We start from the raw sequence: 27242 nt of genomic DNA on the forward strand, positions 1-27242 counted from the left end.
GTCTATTTAGCATTAATTTGAGTAGTACACAGCATAAATAAATGGGTTTAAAAGTGGTTTTGGTTTGCTTTTTAAAACTGCTCTAGGGGTCACTGCTAAGTTAATAAGTAGAAACCAGAAATGCTTTTTAAGTCTACTCTTAAGAAAATGAGGGGAAGACTCTACTTTCAGAAGTGAAAACATGGTGCAGGAAAGCAAGCCTGCTCTGTGTGTGTGTACCAGAACACAGTGGCACTTCTTTAAGGTGTGTCTCATGATTTTTCCACATAAGAACTGTTACACAGGCCATGAATGAGGACTTAAGGATTTTGTAAGAGGAAATTTCCTGCTGCAACACTTATTACTGTAATGTCTGTCACCTGCTGAACAAAATAATTGGATTATATCATTGCCTTATTACTCTGGCAGCTTAGTGTGTAACACTGCATTAGATTTAGCACCAGAGGGAGCCAGCAGTGTTTGCATTGGTTTAGAAAATCACAGCATCGCATTTTAATTCTTCACATTGCTCCTCTGTTCAGTACATTAACACCACTGAAATTGCAGGGTTTGGTGCAATGCTGAATGTCTTTTGAGGCTGACCTGGCATTGTGGATATCTCTAGTGTGGTCCTGGCAGAGTTTGTGTGGCAGGGGATGCATGTAGTAGCTCCATGAATAAATGCCAAATATCTGGGCATATGACACAAGCTGCTGAGAATAACACTTGTGCATGCAGTGTTCTCTTGCAGACAGCATAAGAGCATTTGAACAGGACAGGCAGATTTGGAAGTGCAATTTTAGTGAATAACTGTTATCCCTCAGACTGTAACAACATATACATTCTTAAAATACTTGCTAAGTCATTAACTTTTGAATCCAATTCTGAATTAGGATTAGAAGTTTTCACTGTGACAAGAGAAGTAGATTTTCTTCGCCTCGTACCAAATTGTCCTGACTTCAGTAGATGACATGAAGCTGTATGTGCTCTGATAGTGCTCATTTTAATGCTAGTATAAAGCTGTGATTCATTTAATTTTTATTTGCTTGTTAAGATCTACAGCATTAGCATATCCTTAGTGATAATTTGATGCCATTTTTAAGGAACCTGAAGCTTCATACCACTCGTGTTGAGTGCATGCTTGTATAAGAGGGAGTCCTGTGCAGGGAGTGGGGCTGCAAGGAACCTCCTCAGAGTGCTTTGCTGTATAAAGTACACTTTGCTTCCAATAAAAGTGTTTAAAAGATGCCATTATCTTTTTCCAATATCACAAATCACCCAGGTAACTTGTGGATGAGGCTTCTGTATGTCTTGAGCTGGTAAATGTTCAGGAAGGTTTTGTTACAGAGTAATCACTTTAGCTGTTTGAAAAGGTCACTTTTTCAGATGTGAATGCTAGTTACACTGGTGAAATTAGTTTTCATCTAATAACCTATATCTTGGCAATAAATAGAGGTTGTTGGGCTAGAAATCACCTATTTAACCCGGCTGCCAGGCCCTGGGAAAGGCAAGCAGTAGTGCTGTCACTAGATAGTTACACTATTGGTATGTGGAGTACCAGATGTTCTGTAGCTTTTCTGGGTTGGGCAGTTTGGTGATTAATTAGCTCAAATGTTAGAAAATTTTTCCTGATATAACTTAATCTTTCCTCCTGGGTAATGTTTTTTAGTCATCAAGTAGTTTTTGTTATTTTTTTGAGATCTCTCCAGCTGATGAGCGCATCTTCTATGAAGTGTCCAAACTGGCCTCCCTCAGGCTGAGTGCTTGTCTTTCATCAGCTGTGGTTGAGTGGTGTTTGCTTTTTGCAGTACAACACTGGGGAGTTTTGGTCAGTTGCCATCCCAGATACTTCTCTGTGGAACTGGTGCTAAACTATTTTGTATTCTGTAGATTTAAATATTTGTAGGAAGTTCTAGTATTTGGCAGAGAACTGCAGGGGAGGTGCAAGAGTTGCTCTGTGTTTGTCCTGGCAGGAGACTGTGGAAGGTGAAGAGCTCCCACCATGGGAGGGAGAGTGCAGCCCACTCTCGAAAGTGATGTGTCTGTTTCCCTCTCATGCCTCACTCCCTTGATTAAGTAGCACAAGGCTTTTGAGAAAGTTACTAGCTGTGCTCTTGCCTGCCTTGCTTTAGCACTAGCTCACCTCAGGCTAGTGTGTCAGGCAAGCATTTCAAACTTTATGCATTTCAGAAAAGTCATTCAAAAATAGCATGAAAAACCAATCCATACAGAGCAGAAATCATGTCTCAACTCCCCAAGGTACTGCTACCCTATTTCCTTCAAGATAAGTTCTGCTTTGACTGGAAGAAAGGTTCACTTAGAACAATTTCACAAAAAAAGGAGACTTTATTGCATAGGAAATTGGAGGTCTTTTCTCATAAACTTTGCTGATGTTTGCGTTCTTTGGCATTATCTTCCAAATTCTGGAAAATGTATTCACATTGTTTTTAGGACTTTGTGTGCTAAGGATCTCTTTCCCTATCAGTACTCTGCACGTTGGACTTCTGGTCCCAAGAGATCGTGCCTCTAAAACAAAGGGATATAAAAATTTGTATCCAACTTCTTAAGCAACAAAACAAAGCAGTGTACCTTCAGCTGCAGTATGGAATAAATCATATCTGTAATATAGATCCATGTTGTATTTTACTTTGTATCCTGATTCTGAAGAAGTCTGCTCAGACATTTTCGCCTAAAGCAGAAAATTCTTCTTAACTTGTGACTTTTGAAGGTAAGCATCACTTGTTATTTGTTTTCTTAGGAAGTTACTACTGTCCCCTCTGTGGTGGAGGAAGCTCTGTGCTAAAGTCCCTGAATTGTTTGAAGATACTGATCTTACCTTGACTTAGAGTGTAGGACTTAGATGTACACTAATTTAAAAATTAAAGTTAAGAAGAATAGCTTAGAAGTTGGGGGGTCAAAGTGCTTCTCTGGCAGATGTGGGTTTCTAAGATGGACTTATGGAGAACGGGTGAACTAGTCCCAGATTCAAGAAAGATGATTTATTTCCAGACAAGTGCATATGTGAGTGTCTGTATAAGCATGTGTCCACACTTGTCCTGCATGAATGTGAGAAAAACTATATGAATGTCAGTTATGTCATACAAATATTTTTGAGACTTAAGGAGAATCAGTTTTAAATTAAGTAGTTTGTTAATGCTGGTCTCTGAAGACAGTCCAGGCTTGCGCACATTGAGTTGACTGCTCTGCTACCCCACGTCCTCTGTGCTGACTTGAATTTTCAAAGGGGATTGTTTGAGCTAAAGGACAGAACTGCAATTGAATCAAAATAAAGGCCTTCCTCTTTCCATTGGTAAGTCATGGTTATGGTTCTAACTTTCTTTTTTCTAGTTTCAATAGATTTAGTTAGGGTCAAGTAGCATTAGAAATTTTCCTCTGAATTCTAGACAGCTTTTAAGTAGAGTCACAGGATGGTGGAATTATGAATGGAAGTGTTTGTGGCAGGCAGAAAGACAGATAAGGAGTACTACCCTCCTCAAATGCCAAGGAAATAATTACACAGAATCAGGATCTTTGCTAGCCTAATCTCTAGTGTTAGGATTTCATGAAGGGGTGGCAATTCTGGGAAATTGGTAATTCTAGGAAAGGTGAGAGAATGGTACAATCTGCCAAGACAGGTTTTAAATTTTTCCTTCCTAACAAAATATCATTGGTCTGAAGTAGTGAAGCATGACTGAAGCCTTGAAGTTTCATTTACAAAAATAAAGAATGTTGAAGGTAATGAAAAAAAAAGGAGCAAAACGCATGTTTATTAAGACCTGGAAATAAGCCAAAGCCATTACTTTGTGGAAATGATAGGGCTTTCTGTGAATAATCTAACTAGAATATCTAACATGTGGAAACTGGGACATAAAAGCTGGTTCAGGAGACCATAGAGCAGCACACAACCACCACTTGAGTCTTGTATGTTGTTGGATAACCCATCGCTTCTGCGAAGTTCCCTCTGAAAGATTGCACCTGAGAGCAGTATGGGGAGGATTTGATCTCAGGTTATTTATGGTTCAAAAGGGGTTGAAAAGGCATAGTCCAGTATATCAGTGAAGTTAAAAAAAAAAGGATGATTAAAATATAGCAAACAAGCACTTTCTGAAGGAAAAAAATATCCCTTTAAACCATTATACCTGAAGAAAAAGACAAGATGTCTTCAGTGCACAACTCTTCTGTGGGTAACTGTACCTGGTGGGCTTTTCCTACCATGAGAGAAGTTTAGATTCTCTTTTTGTCTGTTTCTGCAGTGCCAACCCCAGTTTCTGGAAATAATATTACACCTTGAGGGACAGCTGGAAAGATTTGTGTCAGAAGTGTTTGTGAAAACAAGGTCATTAGTCTCATGTTCGCAGTAATTGATGGGGTAGAATATTTATAGTTTATGCATCTTTTAATACCTTTTCCTTCTGGAAGATCAGTTTACATACGGAAAACTAAAATGTCCTTTCCAAAAGGATGGTTTTTATTTCTGTCTTTTCTGATTTATTTTAATATTTAAACTTTTATTTATTTTATTTAAACAAAATTCTCAGCTCCGAGTTCCTTTTGTTGGTTGATGACTTCGGATCAGGGTACTGCCTCCAGTTCTCTTCTACTTTAGTCTCAGTGTAAGGGGAGGGGATGTGTCAAGATGGACACTTGAAGTAAAATAGTGATTTTTGCATTTGGACAAAGAGGCTGAATGAAACCATGTGAAAAGTGCCATGACACTCACATAGTACACCTGTAACTCTTCCTTCGCTGTCAGCATAAAGTTGTAACGCTCACTTATGGGGAAAAAAAAATAAGGACGTTGTGAAGGAAAGCAGTTTCCACGTGCCTAGGTACAGCATTTTCACTGAACCCAGATGTGTAAAGTGAGGTCTGGTTTCTGTGCACTGAAGGCTGCATTCCTGTCAGATTCCCCCATGCCCAGAGCTGTGCCCACTTGTACTCAGATTGCTTCTAGAAGCACTAAAGGTTGAGGAGCTTGACAGAAACTTGGAGGCACTTAAATGCTAAAGGCTGATTGTATTTGTTTTTGCTTTTTGGAAGTGCTGGGCTGATAGATTGCTAATAGGAAGGCTTCTGAGGGCAGTGTTCCCACTGTAATAGGCAGCCTGTGTTTTTGAGAGCAACTGAAATTTCTAAATTCCTTTTGAATAAACCAGACTCTCTGGTTATGCAGCAAAGTGTTTGTTTCAGGGTGCCATGAGGTTAATGTTGTTTTCATAGAAGCTGTTATGTGAAGAGGTTGTGGGGTCTACACAGCCCTAAAACATTTCTACAGTGTGTTTTGTTGGCAAGGTTATATAATGGAGAGTTTCGTGCTTTGCAGAGTGAAAAGAAGCAAGCTAGTTAAACTCTGTGTTCTGTCTCATCTTGGATTAACTTGTCTCACCTTTTTTGCAATGGAGATTTGGTAGGGTAGGGAAAGGATTATGAAAAGAAATATAATAATGTAGTTCAAACTACACTGGTAGTTCAAAAATATTTTAAAACATATTCTCCAGACTGTAGTGTTCAGACTCTTGAAATCCTGCCTGGGAGGGGAGGCACCGCTAAATTACAATCAGCCATAAACAGAAAATCCTGTAGTGCTTTCAAGGGGTATGTGACGAATGGATAAATAATTTTAAAACAATGAATTTTTAATAGATCTGTCTAGGAAGTAATAAGTTGATAAAAAAATAAAAAATATCTTCAGTTCATAAGTTGGAATAATTCATACTAAATAATTTTGTTCTCTGTGACCAGACATGCACAGAAGTCATTGAGACTTCATATTTTCTCGTATAATTGTACAAATTTTGGGCTTTTATAAGGTCTCTTACAAGTTAAGAGCATATTCCTTTACCTAATCTTCCAAAATAAGTTGGAAGCTTTTTGTTTGTAGTGCCATCTTACAGATGACAACCAGAATTGTGCACAGCCTTCTGATGTCACATACTCCTTTTGTATTTGTACAAGCTTGTTCAGTCTAGATAGTAGAGGGAATAGGGAAGCCTCAAAATCACCTGTGCTGATACAAAATATTTTAAGATTTTCTACAGAGTCACATAAATACGTTCTCTTTATGCATTCATGTTCAATAAATTGTTCTAAGGTACCAATAAATGGCAACTTACATATACTGGTTTTCCATCCATTGCTGGTCTTTATAGATATAAAAATAGGGAAACAGAAAAAAATGTTCTCATTATGTTTTCTTTAACACATTTGGCTGATAAATAACTTCTACTATATTAAATATTTTTAGAATATGTTCTAGCTTTTGTAAACCAAATAATAGGGGTGCAGTAGGCAGACGACTAGCTAGAAGAATGTGAGTAGGTAGAATGGCCCCTTCAGCTGGGTTTTGGCATCCTAGTAAAATTTGCAGTTGGCATCCTTCCAACTAATACATATTTGGTATTAGTTTATAGCTTATATAATGCATATTTTTTGAACACATTCTAATGTTTCCAAGATGTTCTTCCTAAACACAACCCTTCCAAATTTTTAAAAAGCAACAGAGTTTGATATTTTTCTATATGCTTTGCAGGATTTGCTTTTCCAGTGTGTGCACAGGAAAGGTCTTTTCCCTTGAAGTTAACCTGTATTTGCCATTTATCTCCTCTTAATACTGGGTTTAGTCACCTGGGTTCAGCATCATTGTTTTCAGAAAAGCCAGTCACTCTCCATGCTTAGGTGAAACTGTGAAAAAAAAAATTGCTTGCTTGCTTGCAAATATATCCTAGAATAAAATAAAAGGAAAATTACAGAGTGCACAAAATTGGTCTGAAAAGGTCTCTGTGTGTTTCTGGTGGGTGCTGACAGCTCCACTCTGGGTCAGGTTTTGAGGTGCCTATTGCTCCATGGAGAGTTACTGCACATCTCGTGGGGCTGTGGTTTGTGCTGGGGCAGAGACCTGGCAGGTGTTTGCCCTGCAGTCCCGCCTAGTTCAAATACAGTCAGGATTTAAGCAGTGATACAATTTGTGTTATAATTAAATAGTGATACAGTGCTGATGCTGCTCCTGCTGTACACTGGCCAAGCAGTTGGTGTGTGGTACTTGTGGTAAAACACAGTGCAGTATTTTACCCTAGGGGAAGGTACATTCTGATGTAAAGCAGTTGATTGAGAAAGTCTTAAGCAAAGCAAAAAGCAAGACATTGTAGGGAAGCTGTGCTGATTATCTTATGTAATGACCTTTTCTTAAGTTCTTTCTATTCCTCCTGATTTGTAAGTCTTCTCAGCTTTTATCAGAAGTCAGCTTTAGTAAAGAGAGGGGCCAAGCAGAATTCCAAGTGAAACGAAGGTGCCATTTTTGTTTGGTTTTGTTCTGCTTTCTGTATGCTTTTCCCTGCTTATACTTCTAACTGTGGCAGCAGATGGCAACAGAAGCCTCCCTCAACCCACACAAAATTGATAAGAGTTTCCAAATTGCACTTCTACAGTTGCAGTCTGGCTGCAGTGAGAAAAAACCCACGGCTAATGTAGATCCTGGATAGTTGAATACCATTGTTAGTGTATTCTTCAGTATAAGTCTTAAGATCTCTGTTTTTCTAATCTCTGTTCCATTAATTTTTTCCCCCCAATTTAAATTTGTGTATTACAGGCAGAATCAGCAAATTAACAGTTTACATCAGAAGATAAGGGAGAATGAAATACGAGCTCAACATGCAAGACTGAGCCATCTTGTGAACTGCGAAGAACCATACCTGAGTAACTTACAGGTAGGATGAAATGCTTTTCTTTCAGCAAAGCTTTCCACTGCCCAGCACCTGGCACCTAAAAGCATCTTCACAATTTTCTGCAGGCCAGAGCGTAGAGCTTTTGTGACTCTTGATGGCTGTGTAATTGCATAGCTGCAAATTGTGTAGAGAAGACCTTCTAAGTGTTGTAGTTTACTTTATCTTTGCAGAAATCTAAGTTTTGTTCAAGTCTTGTTCATACTTGAAGACTGATAAGATCAAGTCTGATAAAATAAAATAGCAGTGAAGGATTGTGACTCTTATAAGAGTTTTAACAGCATCCATGTATGGTAGTCCTACAGGGAGATAGTAGGAGAAAAAATAGTTTGCTAGGAGAGTATCTGAAAATAACTCATGAGAGGTTTTCTGAAGAGGAGGAGGTACTGCTCTCCTGGTTAGATGGTTAGATTTTATGGATGGAGGAGATGGGAGAAGGCAAACAGACTGGTGGAATTCCTTTTGACAAGAACTTGAAAAGGATATGGTCTAGTGCTTCTAGGGAGCACTTAGTCTGAAAGGGAATGTCTGGTGGTGTTTTGAGTATACTTGTCCTAAGTTTCATCTGCCTAGCACAAGTATCAAGTAGCGTAAGGATGAGGTAGCAAAGGTTCACCAAGAAATGCAGATGAGTGTGAAGACTGTGGCTGCTTATAGTGCAGAAATTCCATCTCCAGGCCTTGGTATATCTAAAAGACATTGCAGCAAGGGATTGTTAAAGGCAGATATGCAGGGAAATAGCTTTTCTATCCCTCTTTTATTATGTTACCTTTTTCTGTCACAAGCACTGCAGTAAGATCTCAGCTAGGGTGCTTCAGCATGACGTTATTTGTGTACTTGGAATAACACAGCTGTACATAAGCTGAGACTGTGATTTGTATGACAGCAGAGAAATTCAAGTGGAGCCTCAGTTGAACTTAGGTATACAAAGACTTTTTGAGACACCTAGGAATGTCTAGGCTTTTGTTGCTTCCAGATTTTCTTTTACAAAATACTTCAGAACGTAAGGGTTTAGCTTAATTTGATCTTAACCTAATTTGTAGGTTAAGATTTTTTTTTGGGGGGGGGGGCGGTGGGGTGGGGGGCGTAGGAGAGAAGATGCAAACAAAAAACCCAGACAAACAAAGGAAACAATATTGCAGAAACTGAAATTTTAGTGCACATATCATAGTATGTTATGCTTCAAATAAAGCAGCAGGTGTGCATTCCTCTTTCATAATTTAAAGGAGATTGAAAGTTTATAATGTATTTGGGTTTCTGCTTGATTTGTATTTGATTTTCTGCTTGCCTTCTATAAGACAAATTTATAGAAGCAAATCTAGCTTAATGAAGGTTTTAATCTTTTAATACTTTGCTGAAGGAATGTCGCTAGTTAAAGAAATTATACAGACAGTATTTTGAAAGATAACCAATTTCTGTTATTTAAAGAATTTTGAAATTGAATGCCTAATGGGGTGCATCTCCTTTTTCATCCCACATGCAGCCAACTTCCATTTCATGCTCTTCTGGCTCTGGGCAGTGGAGATGGAAGTTTTGCTATACAGAACAAAAGGCAGGAGTCCTGCCTTCTGACTGTAGCTCTAGTCTCAGGCTTGTTCCTGAGTGATTGCTCTAAGCCTTGACTAGTATTGATGTTCGGCTTTAGGAGAACCTTGAGATTAAGTGTCTCTTACTTCAGCATATTCATAGCAATTTTAAAGTGTTTTTCTTCTCAGGAGATGGTATGATAAAGCAGTGGTAGTGATTGTTTTGAAAGTGCTTTTAATCTGCGTTTGTAGGGATTTATTTTGGAATCACATATCTTCCATAAATCTTAGGGGGAAAGTAGCCACACAATGTTCTTGTGCATTTATTATGAGTGTAAAAGTGTCCAACCTCTTTGTCTTTTTGCTTCAGATTCCCAAAACTCATGCTGTTGCCGTATCTTTCAATGTTTGAAAAATCAAACCCCACCCTTCCTGACGGCTAAAAAAAAAAATGCAGGACTCTTTTCTGCTCTGCAGTTCAAGTGTACAGTAGTGTGTGTGTTCATTTGTGTGATTATTTTATTTCTTTTCATAAGCAACCACAGTATGAGAGCACACCACTGCAACCTCACATTTCAGAAAGATCAGCATCCCACCTCGAGGAGCTTGAGCGAAAAATTGCAGCAGCTGAGAGCAAGGAACTGCAACTCAGTGAAATCGTGAAACAGCTTTCAAACAAATCCAGTGAGGAGAAAAAGAAGATGGAGGAGAAAGTAAGTGTCTTTCCTGATCCACGTTTCGTTTTGTCACTGTTGCAGTGGCATATATTTGCTAGAAAACAACTCAGTATATGGGTGTTCGAGTTATTTTCAAAACATCACTAAACTATCCATGATAGAAAAAAGATTAATGATTTCAGGCATTAGTAATGGATAAATCTCGACTTGCAGAGAATATATCCTAGAAAGTGATACTAGGTGAAATGTTAATCATGGTAACAGTTTCAATAAGGAATTAGTTAAGCTTTGGGAAAAAAAAAAAAAGCTGTTCAGTATTGTAGCTTGTAGTGTTTATTATGTAAATAAAATATAATTTAAAAGCATAGATTGTGAAAATTAAATCCTTATTTTTAGTGTGGTTTGTGAATGTGGCCCTCAAGCTTTGAGATGCACTTACCAGCCTGTATGTGCCTATTTAGCAGGAGTGATTCTCTTGTAGCTTTCTTAGAATGTTCAGAGTGGACTTGAGAATGAGACAAAGATATCTGTGTTCTTGGAACTGTTTGGAGACAGGGTTTCTTTGGAATTCCTAGGGGTAGCTTTGAATGTGCTCACAGCCTTCCTTTATTGCAAGCAGGAATGTGCCATTGTCCAAGGGGTTCCTAATTAATGTTTTAGGGATACATTGTCATTGTAACCTCATCTTCTTTAATTACTGGGCTTAATTTATATTAAATCAGGTTCAAGGGATACAAGCAGTGTGATACAGTGAAGTGTCTGGTGGGAAGACAAAGAAGAATGCATAACTCATCTCTAAATTCTGCCTTACCATTTCCTGTGAACCCTCAGTATGCTTTTCACTGAGGCAGGAAGAGCAGAAATTGCATACTGCTTCTTCCTCCTTTGTGAGTTTTCCTGCCTGGATTTCTCCCTGTGTAGGAACTGGCAAGCAGGGGTAAGGACCTGTGCAGCAGTGCTTGTGTTGGCAGCATGGTCTGTAGGTTGGACCCTGCTTCACTGCACAGTCCTGATTTGCCCCTTAACACCCATCCACTCTGAACAAAAAGCTCTCAAGGAGAGAGAGGGCAGGGAGGGACAGTGAAAAATACTCCTTTTTCCTGCCTTTCTTTCCACTTTTTTGATCTAGGTAATAAAGCATAAGTAGTACCAGAAATACAAACAAATATAGCATAATGCAAAAAGTCTTTTCCAGGCTCATGGAAAATTAAGGTGCCTACAGAAAAGGTGTTTAAGAAAGCAGCTATTCTGATCTGATATCTTGTGATGTGATTGTCAGACTGCATCAAAATCAGGGTTTTGGCTTCCATTTTTGGTAGTTTAAGTTCTTGGTCCTCTTGTTTTTGTTTTCCTAGTCTAGAGGAACTAAAATATATCCTGATTATTTGTTATGTATGAACACCTCAGTGGGTGAAAGAATTAACAATATTCTATTAAACTTTGTGTTTTCATAAGGTATGTGGATTGTTCTGGGCAGAGGTGAAGCAGCTGTGGTTTGAGGACACATGTGGGCCTGTAACTTGAAGCTGTTGGGAGTAATAACTTTTGGTTTTGTTTCCTGCTCTTAGCCAATGCTTTCATGCAGCTGAGAGTACAATTCTTGGAGAGTTAACAGCCTCTGCTTCCAAATCAGGCTTATTTTTACTGTTATCATAAAACATGTACTCTTTCTTTCTTTCTTCTAGCTTAAAACTAGAGACCGATATATTAACAGCCTGAAAAAGAAATGCCAGAAAGAGTCTGAGCAAAACAAAGAAAAGCAAAGACGAATTGAAACGTTAGAAAAATACCTGGCTGACCTTCCTACTCTGGATGATATAGAAGGGCAGACTAAACAGGTATGGTAAAGGGGGGTTTATTTTGCATTTAAAAGTAAGCTCCCTAATATCTGTTCCCAAATCTTTTACTGTTTCAAAATCTCTTTTTTTCACACTTATGTTTGTGAAGAGAAATATTTCAGTCTTTTAGAAAGCACTGTAGATATTAGGATTTTCTCACAGTCAGATAAGTGACACTGGTGTGAAACTATGCAGCAGATCACTGCAAGGCTGTGGTCTGACACAAGGCCTTCTGCTGGTGTGACACTGTCTCTGACTAATGTAACCTTCTGTTAGCTGCAAATTCTAGAAGAGAAGAACAAGCAACTTCAAGAAACCATGGCTGAGTTGGAAAAGAAGCTCGGAGAGGCCCGATCACAGTGCAGAGAGAGAGAATTACAGCTGGCATCTCAGAAGAAAAAAGAAAAAGAGCTGGTCACAACAGTGCAGAGGTATGAGCAGCTGCTCAGGCCGTGCTCTGCCGTGGGTGTGCTTCCCCACCTGATGTCAAGACCTAATGCTATTGCAGTCTTAATCTATTACAATGCTAATGACTTTTTATGGTAAGGGTTTTACAACTTGCTTTGTGGCAAGTTGTAATTAATACCAGAGAGAAGAGTGTTCTTTGCTATCTGTCTTGAAGGGTGTGGGACGCTCCAGCAATGGCATCATAGCCTGTTGCCAGAGAGAGGATGCAGCAAAGCTGTGTGGTAAAGGGGCATTGTATAGAAGCTAGGGCTATTTCTGGATATTGGCTGATGGATATATCAGGGAAGGGTCAAAGATTTCAAGAAATTCCAGTCATTTCTTACCTTTTTATTGAGGGTGCAGGTATTTACAAGAAAATTTAGCTGTAGCTAGTATGTTGTCATTGAGCTTGCCTAAGTATGAAAAAACAAATGGGACAGATATCCAAGAATATCCAGGTAAGACATGGAGACTTTGTTATTACGATGTTCTATTTTAGGGGACCTACTTAAACAATTTTTGTTTTATTAAAAGGACGAGGGAAGCAGGGGAGAATCACTTTTAAGTATCTGTGGATGTTCCTGCAGTTTGTTATCCCTCCCTTGGGTAAAGGTGCATGCCACAGGAGCCTGAAAGGTTTCCATGATGAAAGGGGAGCTGGCTGGGACACCTTGCCAGCCAAATTGTTGACACATTGTTTCCATCTTACCAATGGAAGGCCTTTGTGCTCTCCTAATCTAGAAGGGGGATCATTCTGTCTTTTCTGAAAGCCTACAAATAGTTGGGGTGACCTCTGGTTTCTAAATTAGACAGCTAGATTAGCACTAATAAAGTGTATTTCCTTTCTGAGAGAAGGTGAGCAGATGGAGGCTGTAGCTACACGTATGGGTTGGGTTGAGCAATGGAGGGTCTGAAGGCCATGCCCTTGTGTGGGAGCATTCCTGGCAGGAATGGCCTTGGGCTTCCCATTACGAGTCACAGAGGGTGTGATGGATGGGGCACCAGCACTGTGCACAGCATTTGATTCTGGACTCCCCTTTGAGTTGTATGTGCCCCAGTGAGACAGTCTGATTTTAATGCTCCCAAAGCTGTGAAGGTTCATAGATGCCTCTGACCTGTGCTTCCCTTCCCCCAGTGGCACAGAGCAACTGTGAGCACTGCAGAGCTTTGCTTTGCTCCTTTGCCCTCTCTTCCTACACAGTACTGCTGGAGCTGTGCCTGTTGGGACACTCAGCACAGAATATGGCACATAAAACCTGCATTTATGTGCATGAATCTGCCTTGTCAGTGCCATTGCAACTTGAATAGTTTAGAATTTTTGCATCATTCATGCACTGTTGATGCATGAATCACATAAGGCTGGATTCTGCTAGGTACAGTTTTACAGTTCTGGTTGGGAAGATGGTGCAGGTTTCTAATTTTTTTTCCTAGAACACACAACCCTCTGGTTTCTATTAACTCACTTAATCTTTTTCGTGTTGAATGGCAGTTTACAACAGAAAGTAGAAAAATGCCTGGAAGATGGTATTCGGCTTCCTATGTTGGACACAAAACAGCTTCAGAGTGAGAATGAGAGTCTTAAGGAGAAGAATGAGAAAGCCAGTAAGGTTAGTCTGCAGATAATCTGCTGGTGGCATCTTTACCTTACATCTTGTGCTTCTTTTTTTTCTTTTTCTTTAATTTAGAAATAAATATCCCACTAAAGAATTGCGTATTTGTTGCTAATTCAGATGACTTTTCAAGACCTGCCTGTCTCTGTTCAAAATATTGATTTTGCATTATTTTGTGTTCTGTCAGAGTTGAACTGTCTTGTCATTTGTTTTTTTTTTTAAAGATGCTATTTAAAATCTGTGTCTACACACCTGTAGGCTGATTTTTAGACAACGATCTGAAGAGATTTAAGTCTTCTAAATTGCTCGATTTTCTATTCCAGATAATAGACAATCAACAAAATCAGATAACTGGACTGATTTTGGACATGCAGGTAAGGAAGAGTTTATAGTCTGTTGTTTACTGTGTGCATTTTTAGTTCACAAGAATGACACAGCTAGAGTTTAATTTTATTATTTTATCTTTCTGAATAGGAGTTAAAGGGAGAAATGCCAAAAACCTAATCTTATGGGTGGATTGTAGTCAACCCATGTTCTCTTGCAGGCTCATGGTGTAGTTGTTACATCTCTGTGGTTTAGCACTTCACTGGTACTCATCAAAAAGTGAGAAACTGTCGCTATGTTGCATCCTTAACTTGCTGGTCTAGCGGATCATCCAAAGTACAAAAGCAATGTTGCTTAGGGGCTTCAATGTTCAGTTTGTTAGAAGAGACAGGTGCCTTTCTAAATTATCTCACTTCATCCTGTTCAATTGGTTTCTGACACTTAGATACCTTAACTGTCCTGCTGGATGTTGGGCAGCCAGCTTGCAGCCAGAGATTTTTCTAGACAGCAGAGGTTGTCAGCTAGGAGTCAGCTGCAGCTCTATAGATCTGATTAAAAGTGTGTTGAAAGTTACTCAGTGACTGCTGTTTGTTGTGGAGAAAAAGAAACATTATATAGCTTTTAGAAAGGAAGGTATTTCTTGTCATAGAAAAAGCTAATAATTTAAACAAACCCGAACATTGTTTTCAGCAAATATAGAAGCCAAACTCTAGTTTCCACATTCCTCTTCTAGAATGTCATTTTTCTTTTAAAAGTTGTCTCCCACTGTTGAATTGCTTCCTTTCCCTGTCATGGTAAATAGGAGGCCTGATTCCTGTCAACAGCATTTGTTTTGTTAGATTGCAGTGTGTGAAATATATCAGTAGAGAAGTAGTAGGAGAATTTAAGTTGCAACATGAGGTATGTATGTTAACTGAAAAGGAAATTGACTTATTTAGCTTCTCAAGGTTTGAAGAAGACTGATTTTATCAAACTGAGATGTTTGCGTACTGCAGACTGGTATGTGCAAAAATTGTAATAAAGGCAACTGTTGTTTCAGGTGTTATATAATTAAAAAGAAGTTCAGCTTGAACTTAATAACTTTTTTGAGGTTCTCTGTGCCTTTTTGTAGTTAAGATTATTTGCGTATGTGCTCCATATATATGTTGTGCTTATCAGAGATAGACACAGCTTGCTAGATACGTTACCAACCTGAATCTTCCCATGTTTCCTAAACTTTCTCGTCTTTTTCTCACCATCACCTTTATCTTGGGACTAGTGATCTTTAGTGTTTTGTGTGCTTAGCCTGACATGACTTTAGGGAGCTGGACTGGGAAAAGCTGAGTAGTTGTGACTGTCTGTGAACAGGGTACTGTTCTGTTCTCCAGGACTTCCTCTTTCTTTTCCTCTTGAGGTGTTTTATATGAGGACTGAAAATAAGATTTGAAAGTGATGTCAGCCCTCAAATTACTTGTAGACTATAGGAGCTTCATTGTATCCTTGATCTCTCTGGCCTTCCATACTTGTGACCTGAGAAGCACTGAAAATTAACTCATTGGAAGTGGAAATCCCTTATCAGCACAGAGATGCAGTTTATCTTCTGCTAAGATGATCTCATTTTATTCCATGTCTTCTGCCACATTGTAAATTTATGCTTGGGAATGTATTTCAGTTCATTGGTTTTGACTTGCAAGCTGAAAACAAATTGTGTTTCCAACAGCAGTTGTATAAAGCAGTATTAGTTTCTATTTGCTCGTAATCATGGTGAAATTATTTTGATCTTCCTTGTATGGTATTACTTCATTGATTTGTTATTCTGAGTGAGAGGAATTAAAGTTTTTGTTGGCCTTGGCAAGATGCTGTGCTGCATATATAGTGCACCTTTAGAAAGAGAAACATGACAGTAGGTGACAGTGGTGTTTTAAAGAGAAATTCATATTTACATTATTAATTTGGATATCACAAAACGAACAGTTTTGGTACAAAAAAAGAGAGTAGAAGTCAGATTGTACAATGCCTATGTTACCCAAAGTACCCTTGTCAATCTTGTCAGTCACAATAAACCCCAGCTGTGCCAGGCTGGGAATATTGCCACCAAATTGTAACTTTGGAAAGCATATGGAAGAATTAAGGGTGAAGCATAAGGAATTCACAGCACCATGTGGAACATGGAAAACTTAGCACTATAGGTTCAGTCAGGTTGTTCTTTTTCTGAGCTTTAAGATGAGGGTAACCAGAGAATGGTAGATCTTAGATGTATCTTTTAAATATAAACACTGATTTCTACTTCTAGTAGTTGCCATTACACGGAGCAGTTACTGAGCTGAACATGTGCACATTGCATGGAATATTCTAAAAATTGTTTTTTGCTTCATTTGCAGAGTCATGTAAGTTTAGCTGCACACGTAGTTCTGAAAATACACTGGGAAAGATGAATATTTCTCACCCTGTCTCCCCTACCACCTCCCCCCTTCCAGAAGGCTGCACAATCAAATCGTTTTTGTCTGTTGTTGACATGAACATGAAACATATAAGTGGTAGTCCTAATGCATCTGTCATAGCTTAGGCACTTGGGTGTCTCTGAACTTGATCTTCCAAATATCTTCCAATTTTTACAGTCATTAATGAAGCTGGGAGGGTGTTTTTGGCATTGCATTGCCCTGCTCACTACATGCTTCTTAAGTATTATATCTGTACACCACAGATGGAGCTTGAAGGCCCTTCAGTCCAACCTAGTAATGGCGATTTTTCTCAGTAGATAATGTTTATAAAAACCTAAAGGCAACAATTCAGCATCACTGCAGGTTCTGCTCATCTGCAAGCACGCAAAGGAAATGCCTGAAGCAGTTATTTCCTGCCCTCTCCTGGCCCAGGGTGTTTCCTTTGCCTCCTTCCTCCCACTGGTGTGTGTGGCCGTGCTCTCTCAAAGAGCTTATCTTTAGGATACATGTTACTTCAGCACTTCCTTTCGAGGGGCACACTGTGGGTTAAAAGAGCAGCAGGTCAATTGTACGAAAATGGTTTTAAAAAAAAGTAATTATATCTGAGTTCTGCCTGCTCATTCCTACTGCTGAAGTGAAAATAAAGTGCTGGGGGTTTTTTAGTCCACGTTAAGTCTGTAAATGTTAGCACCATTGTTTTCCAGTTTTGCAAAGTGTGTGACAGAGTCCCCACTGCTTGTGTGGTGTCAAACTGAATGTGCAGGGAAATTTTGCTGCAGCACCTCCTGTGAGGTAGGTATACAGAAGATCAAAATAATTCCACCATGACACCAGCCAGACCTTTAAAAAGTTCATGCAGTGTTGGACCTGCCTTGTCTCTCATTACTCCCTGCCTTCTCATCAGTACTGATAAATCTTACAGGTGGCAAGTCACTGCTGAAGAGATCTCTCTGTTTGAAAGCACCAGGAGTTTATGTAGTCTCTATTCATTGTTACTATTCAGATAAGCTGGCTTGAATATTCCTCTTTCTGAATTTTGCCAGATGACCTGAAAAGACATATCTGCAGATTTAAAGGCCAAGTAGTGGAATAAATATGAGTACTTTCAAGAGTAAAGGCACCTGTGCTCATGCTGGATTCACCCTGAAAATTCCATTTTGGCAGTATCTCATGATTTCTCAGTTTGAGCTCTGTGGGTGAAAGCCAGGGAATTGACAGCAGGTGATTCTGTACTGCAACAGGTTTTTTTGTTGTTGTTGTTTAAGATCGTTAACCTGTGTTTTCATTCATTTCAGTCTATGCAAGAGAAGCTTTCACAAGAGAAGCTGATAATTCAGAAGATGACAAATGAGCTTGAGGAAAAAGAAAGACATATAGAGCAGCTGAATAAGACTCTCTCTGAAGTAAGTAAAATAGCACTAGTATCCCAACCCCCCACCACATCAGAGTCAGGAAGAACCTTATAGAATGATTCTAAGATCCCTTGGTAGGGCTTTATGAGCTTTATTACGTACTTAAATATCCTGGCTCCCATGCAGATATATAATGCATACCACCCTGTCTAAAGAAGTGAGAGTTTAAAAGGTAAAGATGCAGAAGTAATGACAACATGAAATAGCCCTATAAAAGCTGTCTGTATGCTGTTCTTTAGAGGGCTACAGAAATATTGATTATATGCTTGAAAATTAATTATTTTTAAATTGTACTATTTGTGGCTTGAAACTTTCTGCTGCATTGAATGCTGCAGACTAACTTTTCCCTTTTTTCTATTTGCTTTTCACAAAGAACCAAAGACTGATGGAAGAGAATGCCTGCCTGAAGGAGCAGATGAGGCTGGTGGAGCAGTCCAAGCAGCCAGTATCTGAGAAGATGCCTGTAGCAGACCAGTTGTTCAAGGAAATGTCCCACTGCTTGTTTGACTTGAAAGCACTGTGCAGTATTCTTACCCAGAGAGCTCAGGGCAAGGAGCCTAACCTCTCTTTACTTCTGGGAATCAGATGTAAGTGATGTTGACTTTCCAGTGCTTAATAAATGTTTTGACACAAAGGAATAACAGTTTAGCTAATGTGGTGCTTGAACTTGCCAGCTGGACAAGCTTGTGTCCCCTTGCTATGCAGCTGGAGCAGTGGTGCATGAACTCATGGAGCTCTCTGGAGAAGCTGGGATCTTAGTGCCTCTGGGCCACTAAATGCATGTGACTGCACAGGTCCTTGCCAGGTCAGGAGAGCAGGTAGCTGGCCCTTCATGTGGACCCAGTCCATGGATATGTTCGCTGCTCTAGAAAAGAAAGGTGTGTAGCCAGGTGTCTGTCCCTCCTGAGACACACTGCAGTCACTATGAGGGTTAACAGATGCTAACCACATCTTGTGCTTTGGTTTTAAAGCCTTTGGGGTCAAGTGATAGGAATATCCATCTACTGTTTGAATATGTATAGGTGTGGTTTGGGAGTGGGGATGTCCAGGTGTTTGAAATAAGACTTGTGCCTGTAACTTCATCTCTTGTGCTGTTCATCTAGTCTTCAGCATTTACTAAGCTGTTAAATTTAACCAGGAAATGAGAAGCACACCCTAAAATGTGCTAAAACCAGTCAAAGTTTATGTCAGGTCTTTCCTTCCAAGAAAGCTGGTTGTGTTGACCTGAATGTATCATATTTTGATGTTTTCTGAATGTTAATTAGAATTTATCAGGTGGATGGGTTGCTGAACTGAACTGTCAGCAAGGTTCAGTTCAGCAGCAAGAGATGCTACACACCTAGCAGCTAGCCCTCTTTTCTGAGTGGCTGTAGAAACCCCCAAATTCTCTAGAAATGCTCTTTTCATTTTTTTTCCACTGTTGTTCTGATTCATCAGACTTTAGGAAGTCTAGATCTTGGTGCAGACAGAAAAGCATGTCTTTCAGAGAAGCACTGATGGGCTCTGAATTGAGTTTAAGTTCACTTGGTACCTTATTTTGTAGACTTTTCATCCCACTGAAGCGTGATTTGTCCTGATGTAAAGCAAGTGACCTGCCTCTTATTTCCAAGGAGGTGACTAGTTGCAGAATTCAGAGGCCACAGCTGCTGGAGCTTTAACCTTGGGTGTTGTTTTTTGTAGCACTGAGCTGCTCATCTGAAGAGAGTGAAAATTACCACAGCACAGAGACCCTTTCGAAGAAGCTGTCGGACGTTTGCCAGCTGCGGAAGGACATCGATGAGCTGAGGACTATCGTGTCGGACCGCTACGCTCAGGACATGGGGGACAACTGCATCACTCAGTGACAACACCCCGTCCTGTAGCAAACTGCTTACTAGGTCCTGCTGTGTCACAGGTCTTTGCATTTCCATTGAGGAGCCATATGGAGGGCTGCAAATAGCACCAGACACGCATCTCCGAGCGCTGTGTGTGGTGGATCTCGGGAGTCCGGTGTGCAGGGGGCAGTCATCGTGTGAACAGTGGTACAAACTGCAAGAAATCTCTTCTCCAAACTACTGAATGTAGGAACAAGCTGTGAAGAATGATTCAGTTGGACACTCTGTTTCCTTCATTTGAGCTCATTTTATTACTTTGCCTAGTTTTTGGATCCAGAGCTTTGGAACAGCCGTGCTGCTACAACTCTCAGTCCTTTCCTTCATCAAGGGTTTGTGTGGCATTATCTGAGTTCAGATCTTAGGGGAGAGGGTTGAAGAACCTATGCATGTATATGTCTGGCTGTACATGATGAAGCCAGAGGCTTCTACCACTGTACTTCACTCTAAGAATTACAATTAGAACAATCTTGGAACATTCAAAAAGTAATTGCTCTCTAAAAATTAGGATATAAGAAAGATGTTTTTAGCAATGGATGTCTACCTTGTTTGTCCAGTAGCAGAAAAACCCCAAGTTTAACTCCTTTATGCAAACAAGTCCATAAAACAGAGCTTAAGCAGATTGTTTGAAGCACTCCAACATTGCTGTAAGAAGTTGGAATAGGTCAGTCTGTGACAAACCAGAGAAGCTGTAAGACATAAAACTGCAGCTTACTCCATGGCTATAAGAAAAAACCCCCAAAACAACCAACAGCTGTTTTAGTGTTTGTATTTCTTTTTCCTCATAGGTCGTTTCCATTTCAAAATGTTGCTGTACTTTGTTCCTGAAGGCCTCTGATAAGGTTGTGCACCACCTCAGCCATTTTTACCACAACTTCAAAAAGGGTATTTGACTCTTGGCAAAATGAAGGCTCGAAACAGAATGTTTCCAGTTAGCAGTGTAAAGTACTTGGTAATCTGAGGACTGAAAAATTTTCCACATTGTTTGGGAAATCTTGATTTCTCCATTTTTGTAGGAAGCAATTACATAAAATAGTAAGCTCATGTTCCATAGCTTATTTAATGAGTGTCACTTGGCAGTGCTCTTTAACTCCCATGGGACAGATGATGTTTCCAAGAACATCCTTGCAAGTTAGTTTGCCCAGTTATGAATGGTGGAAAATAGTATTTAACTGAAGGAAATAAAAACTTGCAAAGAGTAAAACTGCTTTTAAATCACACTGTTAAGAAAAATACATGCATCGCTTACTTGTGTGGTATTGCAGGAAGGTTTTAGATGCCTTAAGGTGCAAGTCAGTCATCTGATCTGGAGTGGGGATAACAGCAGAAATCTCTTCAAAAGCTTAGCAATTCAAACTAAGTTTTGTTACTAGGGTAACATTTTTATGGCAAAAGTGGGTATCTTCAATTTTCTGATCTGGTGATGTGTTGCTTTCTGTTTATTGTTTAACAGTTACTGTTAATGTTGTTTTTTATAATTTAGTGGTTTAATTGTTTTTAGCTGTATGGTTTTATTTATTTGACAGTTTTATCTATCCTGAAAGTAGACTTGGACTAATTTGTGAAAAACAGTGTTGCTATTTATACTACTGCTACATGGTGTTATCAGATAGATTAATCTGACTGATTCAGCTCCTGTGAGCACTAAAGCAGTGTCTAGATAAAATCACAAGTGAAGTTATCTAGTGTCTACTTCAAGGAAAAAGGCCATTTTATTTTAAATTTCTCTGCTCTTTCTGTAGGCACACTTCAGTCTCTCCATCAGGGTATAATTTGCTCCAGTCTTCGTTGTCAGTGGTGTGATGCAGGTGGTGTTGGAAGTATAATTGTGCTCTTCTCATTGATATGAGTGGGGAAGAGATGTTCTGAGCTAATCTGCATTTTTAGACTGCCAACAGATCAGTGGTAGTTGTCTAAAGGGATGTTTTACTCTGGTAGCTCATAACAATATTAATTCCACATTGATACGCACCTGCTGCATCAGAGGTGTACTTTTATACCGGTGCAAAACTGAAAACAAGGATCCATGTACCAATGGGCTTGCACAGTCTGCTGTGCCTCTGACAGTGCTGGCTTTTGTGACTAAGGCTTCAGCTCGTCCCTCTGGTGTGATTGGTTGGGTTTGTCCCTGCAGTGAGGCAGTCTTTGGTTTATGGCATCTATCTCCTATCAGAATTCAACAATAGCATTTCAGATAATAAATTAGAAATATTAGGGAGAGAGGAAACATACAAGTTACACATTATTGCTTCCTTAGATGGCAGTGTTGTACCTATAAAAAAATCACCAAAACATTAATCTACATTTGATAGAAGTAACAAGGAGTTGAATATAGAAATTACAGGGGAGCAGGAGATCTTCTGAGTCACTTTGAACTATTAAGCTTGTCACTTGGTTGGTATTTCTCCACTGTCCCTCCTGCTAAATGATGATACTGTACTGCAAAGTTGAGATCACTAGTTTATATTTGCCAAGCACTTCAGAGCTTTTATGCTCTTCGAGTATTAGTTGAAAGTCCCTCTGGGAGGGGATCCCATTTTATTCATAATACTTTTGATTGCAGAGCTGTAATCTTGTGTTCTAATGTTTTTGTTACAGAACCTGTAATATTTATGTTGACTTGAAAGCACTTGATTTAAAACCCCCTGAGTTTATCTGCCTCAGTCAGATTAAAGTAGGGAGGTAAATGATGGATGTGTGAGCCAAAGAAGCAGACTACCAATTGATTATTTACAGTGATACAGTACTTTGCTTTGATTTCTTAAAATTTGGCCTGTTGTAGTGGTAGCAATTACTATGTATGCATCAGTTTACAGATGCCTCTAAATGGAATAAGCTTTGTCTAAGATATGCATGACTGTTTAATTGGTTAAAATGTAGTGTGTGTGGTCTCATTCAGCATATTTAATACAGAGGTGATTAACGAATGTTAACATTGGAATTGCTTCGATTTAGTCATGACAACTTTTTGCTGTAGCTATTAGACAATCCCAAGGGCTGAAAACAGCTGCAGATGAATGGATTCTGTACTGTTCTGGCTGTCAGCAAGCTGTACATTTTGTACAGTTCCAGGTAGAATTTATATGATCCTCTAAAAGATACTTACAGTAACTACTGTATTTAGGAATGTATTTTGAAAAAGACATGAAAAGTAACTGTCTTCCGACAAGCTGTAGATGATGTATTCACTATATAGAAGTATTTACTATATAGAAGTAACTCAGCTCAGTCATGTAAATGTGATTTAGGTTGCTGAACTCCGCTGTGCAGCTTTGTGGTGTGACAGGTGTGTGAAATTGTGGAGATTTGCTGTAACCACCCACTCAGGCTCCAGCATTTGAAACTGATGGTGGGCATGAAGTCATTCGAGAGCTGAAATTCCGTCCTTTTCACTTCAGAAGGTTTCCTTCCTTCCTTTGCCCTTGCTGCCTGTCTTTAATTTCATACGTTTTTTTGTTTTTTCTTGGGAAGGGTAAGAGCACAAGGAAAGGAAGAAAGCAAACCCTTCCTCCATGACCTGCTGCCGTAGCACGGGCAGTAACAGCAAGCTGGGCTCTCTCCATCAGGGCACAATTTGCCCCAGTTTTCCTTGCCCTTCTCAGTGGTGTGATGCAGGTGCAGTTGGAAGTATAATTGTGCTCTTCTCATTGATATGATGAGTTCTACCATGAGTGGAGAAAAGATCTGAACTAATCTTTGTTCTTAGACTGCAAACAGCTCAATGGTTGTTATCTAAAGGGATGATTTATTCCAGTAGCTCATTAGCAATATTAATTCTACAGCTGCATACCTTTGTGCCTTTTTAGCCTGAAGTAAATAAATGTATGTCCCCATGGAACTTCAGATAAGTTGTTAGTGTGCTGATGACTGCACCCTGTTTTCTTCTCACCTGCCATTACTTTGTTAATAAGCTTTTGTAGTAAGAACTCTTGCATAATGTCTAGAAACAGAAATACTGAAAATAGGTACTAGGTGTACACTTTGAATGTTAGGCTGGTTGTTGTATGCAGCTTCTTTGAATATGATGTGTGAGCAGGAAACACAAATCATAATGTGTTTTTTCTGTGTATATTAATTACAGTATATCATTAGTTCAGTGGGGAGGAGTGTCTGGAGCTCTCTTGTAAAAGCACAGCTGACATATGTACTGGATCAGTCTCTGAAGACTGGTAGTTTTGTAAATTGGGTTCAATTTTTGAACTGCTCAGAATACCTCATATGTAAATAGAGTTGTCATGACTTAATCACAATGTGTTCATTGTAAAAAGTAACGGAGCCACTGGCTGGCTCAGCTTTAGGCTTGTTGTTCTTGCCTCTTTTTGTAATTTTTTTTAAAGTAGGGTTTACAGCTAGAATTTTGAATGCCAAAGTTCTATTTATTAAATAATAATAAAAGTTTTCATTGTTAATGACTGGTATTTTTCCACTGGAATTTGTTTGTTGATGTTTGGGATTTGTATCCACAGAGCAGAAATAAATTTTGTTACAAAAGTGAATTTTTCACGGTTCTCGTTTGTCCAGTATCTGGCATGTGACAGAAGTGATCAAAGCTGGAGGCAAGAAAGGAATCATGAATCATCTTCCCAACACCCACCCCAGCTTCTTTTGAGAGGTCAGTTCTGCCAAAATACCAGGTGACCAAGCTCTCTCTTCTAGGCCTTATGTTTTGTTGTGTTGTTCTTGTTTTTTTTCATCAAGATCTTGATATAAAAATTATTATTTCTGTATGATAAAAGGATTTTAGAGCAGCATTCCCTGATTCTTTTTTGGACAGATGCTCCTGTTGGCTGATTGGAGAGATCACTGGTAGGTCTGTTTAAAAGACTAAGCACAAAATTGTAGGCAGAAGTCAATCTCTGCTGCATGGAATACTGCAGGTCAGTACAGCCCAACACAATCAAGCAGCATTGACTTCTGAGAAGTCCAAGGATAAGGATTTTGGTCAATCTGACAGGAGTCTTCACAAGTGTAGAGGGAAGTGGGGTCACCCAAAAGGGATTTTTTCACAGTTGCTTGTGATAAATATTGGAGCCTGTTTGGAGCATCAGGTGCTGAATGAGCTTTGCATGTGGAGTGGTCTTCTCCTCCCTTCCTCACACTCCATCGTGCAGAGGGCAAAAGCTGGCACTAGTTTTTCTTTTCAAAGGCACTGAGAAGTGCGCTCCAATTAGGTAATGCATTATATATGGCAGACATCACTTGCTTTTCTCCCACATTGTGGCTGAAGGTTGCACGATGGGTTTCTAACTCAAAAACATCCATGTAACAGGCTGCACAGATGCCAGCTTTTCATAGATTGCTGAGGGTGGCCTTTTGTGAGCTGCTGCTCAAAGCCAGGTTTTGTTTCAAAGTACAACTACTAAAGCACTGCTAGCAACAGTAGTGGTAGAAAATGTCCTGTTGCCTTTTATTCCACAAACAAAATACAGCTCCACATATGAATAAAAACAAAGCCTTAAACAATAACGCTGCAAATAACACCACAGCATCTTGCATGAGGACAATTTGCAACAGGTAAATCTGTGGCACAGTGCCTTCCTTATGTAAATTAAGTCTGCATGCCGGAAATTTGTTTTGTAAATGAATGGGTTCAGTATAGTTGGAAAATTTCCAAGTGGCAAGATATGAACAATGTTTTTTAATACATTTTAGTATGTGCATATTTCTTTTCTGACTTGTTGTTAGTTACTTCCCCTTTGGGGGCAGCTGCTGCTTTTCTCCTCCTTTTCTTGGTGTCACAGGTCTGAATTTCATGGAGATAAAGGCACGCTTCAAGTCATGGAGTTGGAGCCTGACTGTGGAAAATCTGATAGGTTCAGCTCATGTTTTGAGGTGCCTTGATGAGCAGTTTGGCAGCTCTCCCAAAGAATGCAACCTGTATGTATTAATAGACCAGAAAATGAATTTAATGGCCTGTGTGCCTGTGGAAACATTTGCCTGAAGGAAGGCAAAGGAAAACCATTGTAGAGCTCTGGTTGGGAAAAATGGTATCTCCTGCTGAGAGACTGAATTGTAATGCTAAAGGTGATTGTAAGAGAATTTTCTGGCTGAAAACCCCTCCTCGAGTGGGACCTGAATAGAATTTAGTATTAAAAAAGCTGGTCTCCCTGCATTAAAACATGGGAATACAGGTAGCCCCTGACTGCTGTCAGGGAGATTCCAAAACCCCTTCCAGACCGCATGGGCTGTACTGAGCTTTGAGGTGGCCCCAGGTGCCAAGGCAGGGAATTTGTGAGCCCCACTGCTGTCAGCCTGTGTTGGGCTGGGGGCCCAGCCCTATCCTGTCCCAGTGCTGGGCCAGCTCGCTGCCAGCCCACTCCCAGGGCCGAGCTGTCCCTGGGGGAGCATCAGGAGCCACTCCTGGCCCCGGAGCTGGTCACGGAGCTTCAGTGTGCCCTGGGCCAGAAGCCGGATTCTCCTGGTGTCTCAGGCAGCTCCCTGACCCTTGGCAGCCCTGCTGAGATGCATTCATGGGAGCCAGGCAGTGGGGACAATAGGAGTTAATGGACTGATGCATTTTTTAACCTTCTGCTGGTTTTGATCTCATAATAGTTAAATGAGATGATGCCTAATTTATGGTAAGTTAATTGAGGGCAATCCAGCAACAGGGAGGGAGAGAGCTCTAATCAGAGTGAGTGATGACACAAACTTTAAGAAGATCTATCTTCACTCAATGCAGAGACACTTGAACTGTTCACAAGCTGTTTTAAGGTGACCTAAAAGTAATGCTGGTGCCTGGGGGAAGTCCAGACCTCCAAGGCAGCCTGCAGCAGGACAAGATGGGCTGGTAAGGACGGGCCCTGGAGTCTGACACACCCCACACTGGTCCTTGAAAGCCCCACTCAGGTGCTGTGGTGGTGATCATGCTTTGAGTACAGCCACCCAAGTCTGCATTCAGCTGACCTACTTGAAAGCTCCCATGGGATTTTCAAACAGCTTTCTCCTCAGGAAGCTTGGGTGTGCCACAGCAAGTTGATGGTGACAGCAAGTGACCCTCCTGTTAGTCTGGACGGTGCCTGGTTATCCTCTGCATCAGAGCTGGGTTGGCGGGACCCAGTTTCTGGCCTCCTTTTCTCAGTAACTTTTTCAATAAATGGTTTACTGGCAAGTTAAAGCTGCAAAGCAGCCACCTCCCTGCAAAATCACTCTTGAAACACTATAACCATGTGCAGAAAATCATCCCCGTTTTCATCCCAGCTTCTACGCCCCTCATGGGAGCTCCTCACTTTGGGGAGAGACAATAAAGGTCACAGCTGGGAGGGAGCTGGCACAGGCATACAGTGCCCTGCTGAGAGCCCTGCTGGAGAAGGGAATGCTGCAAAGGGCCTTGATTGATGGCATAATCCCACCAGCCCCCAGACACAGCTCATTATGCAAGCCAGCGACAATCAGATCATTAGTTACATTATCACCCATTGCC

At 40.1% G+C, this 27242-nt stretch overlaps 1 protein-coding gene across 4 annotated transcripts in view; it reads left to right on the top strand.

Moving 5' to 3' along the window:
• The window catches only part of CEP85L (centrosomal protein 85L), a 136585-nt gene extending 112267 nt beyond the window's left edge, over positions 1 to 24318 (top strand). For 3 of the 4 annotated variants that reach the window (XM_005492607.4, XM_014271053.3, XM_074537923.1), the window contains exons 5-13: positions 7565 to 7682; positions 9760 to 9936; positions 11586 to 11738; positions 12015 to 12169; positions 13675 to 13792; positions 14119 to 14169; positions 17835 to 17942; positions 18325 to 18538; positions 19632 to 24318. In XM_005492607.4, the coding sequence (XP_005492664.2) occupies positions 7565 to 7682; positions 9760 to 9936; positions 11586 to 11738; positions 12015 to 12169; positions 13675 to 13792; positions 14119 to 14169; positions 17835 to 17942; positions 18325 to 18538; positions 19632 to 19795 (1258 nt within the window). In that variant the 3' untranslated portion in view covers positions 19796 to 24318. The remainder of the gene's footprint in view (positions 1 to 7564; positions 7683 to 9759; positions 9937 to 11585; positions 11739 to 12014; positions 12170 to 13674; positions 13793 to 14118; positions 14170 to 17834; positions 17943 to 18324; positions 18539 to 19631) is intronic. The other variant, XR_003381600.2, reaches the window with a different exon arrangement.
• The last annotated feature ends 2924 nt before the right edge of the window (positions 24319 to 27242 follow it).

Source organism: Zonotrichia albicollis, chromosome 3, assembly GCF_047830755.1.
Source record: "Zonotrichia albicollis isolate bZonAlb1 chromosome 3, bZonAlb1.hap1, whole genome shotgun sequence".
Taxonomy (NCBI): Eukaryota; Metazoa; Chordata; class Aves; order Passeriformes; family Passerellidae; genus Zonotrichia; species Zonotrichia albicollis.